Consider the following 4,689-nt stretch of genomic DNA (forward strand, 5'->3'; position numbering starts at 1 on the left):
ATAGCATTCATTATACAAAGATATCCCATAAAACAATAAGTAAAAGACAGCATGTTAGAAAAGTTGGTTAATGTTAATAATGTCTGAATGCAATAGAGTTACTCACAATCTGCCATATTTTCCCAAGAAGCTTAAGGAACCAAGTGTTACAATCTAATATTGTCCTTCATAACACACTCAATGGTCTTCTTCAATAAGATCACAATTGATATGAAATATTAGTAGACAGCAAACTCAAATATACATCATTTATAAAGCTACATCAAAGTTGACTGTGCTCACAAAAGCTGTTCCTCAAATTTTGCAATCTCAAGCAGGAATTAAATTTCCTTGTCTTCGACCCCCTACAAGTAACAGAAAGTAACAATAGAGGCAGTCCATCACTTGAAGTTCCATTGAACCAGAGTGTAATCACACTCACTTATTGGGATTTTCCCTGACCTAGGGCCTCCAACTCCTACATAGAGCTCTATATATGGGTAACTGACAAACTACTTGAAGAGTTCTAATACATTTTTAAAGTAACATTTGCTTATGAGTGCTCAGGAAAAAACTAGGCTTTGATTCTGGAGGAAGAATAGTTTCATAATTCACATATTAAGTGGAATTTAAACTAATACAAAACTAGAAAGCATTGGAAGGAGGAAATAGAAGAGCTTTATGAGTCAGGTGAGCTTTACATTACCTGAAGATACCAGATGGGTATCAGAAAAATCTGCATGGTTTTTGTAAATTTAGCATATGGTAGTTTTGACTCATCAGAAAAATATTACTAATAAATGTAAAATACAGTATAGACTAATATGTATACATCTATAAGAGTGACAGCAAAATTTTAACTAGTATTAAATCTAAATATCAGAAATAGGAGTGATCATTTTTTTCTTAGCTTTGAAAATTTTTATGTTCAACGTAAATTTTTCTCTCTAATGGCAAAATGGACAGATGCCAGGTTAACTAAATAACATTTAATTATAATTGAATATATATCTGTTCTCACCAAAAGACATTTTCTTAATTCAATAAATACAAGTGAATGTTAAATTTGCAATTACTTATTTCCCTATACCATTTCAGTTGTAAACAAATTCTTCAAATATTTCTTTCATGCCTTTGACTAAATCTTACAATTCTAAATATCTTTCTCAGAGCTTCCTTCATTTCTTTATTTCGAAGACTATAGATCAAAGGGTTGAAAAGTGGAGTTAACACAGAATAGAACAAAGTCACATATTTTTGGATCCCTGCTGGATTTCCTGCTGTGGGGCTTACATATACAACCATGATAGAGCCATAAAACAGGGACACCACAGCCAGATGGGAGCCACACGTGGAGAAGGCCTTATGCCGACCTTCTGCTGAGGGGACCCTGAGCACAGCTCTGATCACCAAGGTATAGGAGCTGGTAATGAAGAATAAGGTGGAGAAAATGAGGACTGAGTTATAGATGGCACAGATGATCTCAGTAGCAGGAGCTGGCACACAGGACAGCTTCATAAGAGGTCCTGGGTCACACAGGAAGTGATCAATCTTATTAGAACAACAAAATGGGAGCTGAGAGATGAGGTAAATAGGCAAGAGGAAGTATAAGAAGCCACACACCCAGCACCCAGCTCCTATTCTGATGCAGCGCTGAGCAGTCATGACAGTGGGGTAGTGCAGGGGCCTGCAGATAGCAAGAAACCTGTCAAAGGCCATTGCAGACAAGAATAAGGTCTCAGCGGTGCCCTCGGAGAAGAAGAAGTAGAACTGGAGGAAGCAGCCATAGAAGCAGATGGTTCTGGTCTCAGACAGCAAGTTGGCTAGCATTTTGGGGACAGTGGAGGTGATAAAGCAGATCTCCAGGAAGGAGAAATTGGCCAGCAGGATGTACATTGGAGTTTGTAGGCGATGGTCCCACCTCACAGCACAGATAATGCACAGATTTCCAGTCAGTGTCAGAATATAAGTTCCACAGAAGATTGAGAAAAGGAGAATCTGAATTTCCCAGGTATAAGGGAAGCCCAAAAGGATGAATTCACTCACAGAGCTAGAACAATTATTTACGTTGGAATATTCTTTTTTTTTTAAAGCTGCAAAAATAACAGATTTCCATATTACAGATAGCCTTATAGTATTGTTCATTAGCCATATTCCTTGCTTAGGGACAGATCATTCTGTGTGACAGTAAATAACAAAGTACCATTATCCATGCAGTGATATTCCCATGATTTTCATATATTTCTAAGTCTGTTCTGAACATAGTAAATAAAATAAAAAATCTTCTGTCATCCTAATGTTTATAATCAAAGTTATTTCAGAGTGACAATAGTCAAGTGTGCCAGATCTACAATTTTTAGGTTGAGCAGTGAATGAAGAAGGAATGAATAAACACGGCTAAATATTTGTAACATAGAAAGATATTGATATTATTGATATTTAATATTCTTGCTCTATTTGTGAGAGAAATATGTCGAGCTTATTTGGGGACAATATAAATAGATACAGATGTTTGTAATTTGACTGATTTTAGTTTTATTGTGTTTGGTTATGTGAAATATCCCTATATTCATTTTAGAATGATTAAATAAAATCTATTATTAAAATAAAAATCTACTAGACATCATGCACTTCAATACCTCTCTTCAGTAAAAACACACTCAAAAAGAGTTACAGTCAATCTGCCTTATTTTACAAAGAAAGTTAAGGAGCTAAGTTCTATTATATTGTTCTCACATCAAACATTGCCGTATACATCATAATCAATTCCTAATCTATGTGATGCTTTTCATGAAGATCACAATTGATATGAAATACTAGCAGACAGCAGAGTCAAATATGCATCATTTATAAAGCTACATCAAAGTTGACTGTGCTCACAAAAGCTGTTCCTCAAATTTTGCAATCTCAAGCAGGAATTAAATTTCCTTGTCTTCGATCCCCTACAAGTAACAGAAAGTAACAATAGAGGCAGTCCATCACCTGAAGTTCCATTGAACCACAGTGTAATCACACTCACTTATTGGGATTTTCCCTGACCTAGGGCCTCCAACTCCTACATAGAGCTCTACATATGGGTAACTGGCAAACTATTTGAAGAGTTCTAATACATTTTTAAAGTAACATTTGCTTATGAGTGCTCAGGAAAAAACTAGGCTTTGATTCTGGAGAAAGAATAGTTTCATAATTCACATATTAAGTGGAATTTAAACAAATATAAAACTAGAGAGGGTTGGATGGAGGAAATAGAGGAGCTTTATGAGTCAGGTGAGCTTTACATTACCTGAAGATACCAGATGGGTATCAGAAAAATCTGCATTGTTGAACACCATCTTCTATATCAGAGTGAGAACTCTCATCTCAGATCTCAGAAAAAAATAAATATAATACAGTGGGGATGCATAGAACTGCTGACTCTCTCAGGAGAAGAACATGATGAAATCAGTCATGGACTTCTTCAGGCTTTCTCTTTTATAGTTCTCTTGCTTACATAAACTGACAAAGCAAGAGGAAACAAAGAGAATCATAGTCTCATGATTTACAGAGAACCAAATGAACAGCTGATATATTAAGCTCTTTTACCTTTCTGTGAAGATCATCTTTGGGGAGTAGCTCTCTAGAGAGGGAATTTATAACACACAATGGCCCTGCTGAACCCGGTTTCCTATTCTGCTCCTTACTCAGCATGCTGAAATTTGTTTCAAATTCAAATATGTTTCCTACTTTAACTCAAGGATTGTTATTTGGAACAACAAGAGATATACAAACACACAAAATGATTTTGGCAGGCATATTTGCTGTTCAGGTGTGATAAGAAATAATCCCTCTGGCGATAAAGGAAAAACGTTCAGGTGTGATAGGAAATAATCCCTCTGGCGATAAAGGAAAAATGGTGACTCTGGCAATGAGACCTAGTTCCAAGCTTAGAGAAAAGTCTATGGAATATAGGTTAACACAGAGACTAGGAGTGTGTGCGCTGACACATATTAAAGACTCTTTTCTTTTGTTTCATATTATTCATCATAACTCCAACTTGTTTGCCCCAACCATTTTGAGATATGTATTCTTTAGGTATGAGTAAAATTGTTTTAAGTAAGAAAGACATCTATGAAAACTTCCTATGTAGTTAATTACAATTTGATAATACCTTTTAATCGTTTCATGGTATGACATTAGTATATATGGATATACAATCTTTTACATGATTATTCCTTAATTGTTGAGCCTATGGGTATGATAGTTACAAAGATACCTAATATAGGGGATCCCTGAGTGGCTCAGTGGTTTAGTGCCTATCTTTGGCCAGGGCATGTTCCTGGAGTAGGCTTCTCCCTCTGCCTGTGTCTCTGCTTCTCTCTCTGTGTGTCTCTCATGAATAAGTAAGTAAAATCTTAAAAAAACAAAGATACCTAATATAAACTAAAACCATATTCTATCATAAAAACTCCAAATAATACAATATGATCAAGTAAAATTTGCTTCTTTAATGGTCCAACACTATGTATACATGAAAGTATATACTGAAAAAACATATTATATTTACCAATTAATAGAGAAAATCATAGGGGCATTTGGGTGCCTCCGTTGGTTAAGCATTGATCTATTCATTTTAGCTCAGGTCATGATCTATATCACTTGACGTTTCATTGAAGGAAGGTTTAATGACATTCACTTATTGGAATTTTCCCTGACCTAGGACCCCCAACTCCT

At 35.5% G+C, this 4,689-nt stretch overlaps 1 protein-coding gene across 1 annotated transcript; it reads right to left on the reverse strand.

Annotated features, from left to right (window-relative positions):
* Nucleotides 1-1,092: 1,092 nt before the first annotated feature.
* Nucleotides 1,093-3,311, reverse strand: LOC119873565 (olfactory receptor 11H6-like). The gene is made up of 2 exons (XM_038551556.1): nucleotides 3,263-3,311; nucleotides 1,093-2,072 (listed from the first exon to the last, which is right to left on the reverse strand). The coding sequence occupies exons 1-2, from the start codon at nucleotides 3,309-3,311 to the stop codon at nucleotides 1,093-1,095; spliced, it is 1,029 nt and encodes a 342-aa protein (XP_038407484.1).
* Nucleotides 3,312-4,689: the final 1,378 nt, after the last annotated feature.

Source organism: Canis lupus, chromosome 10, assembly GCF_011100685.1.
Source record: "Canis lupus familiaris isolate Mischka breed German Shepherd chromosome 10, alternate assembly UU_Cfam_GSD_1.0, whole genome shotgun sequence".
NCBI classification, from domain to species: domain Eukaryota; kingdom Metazoa; phylum Chordata; class Mammalia; order Carnivora; family Canidae; genus Canis; species Canis lupus.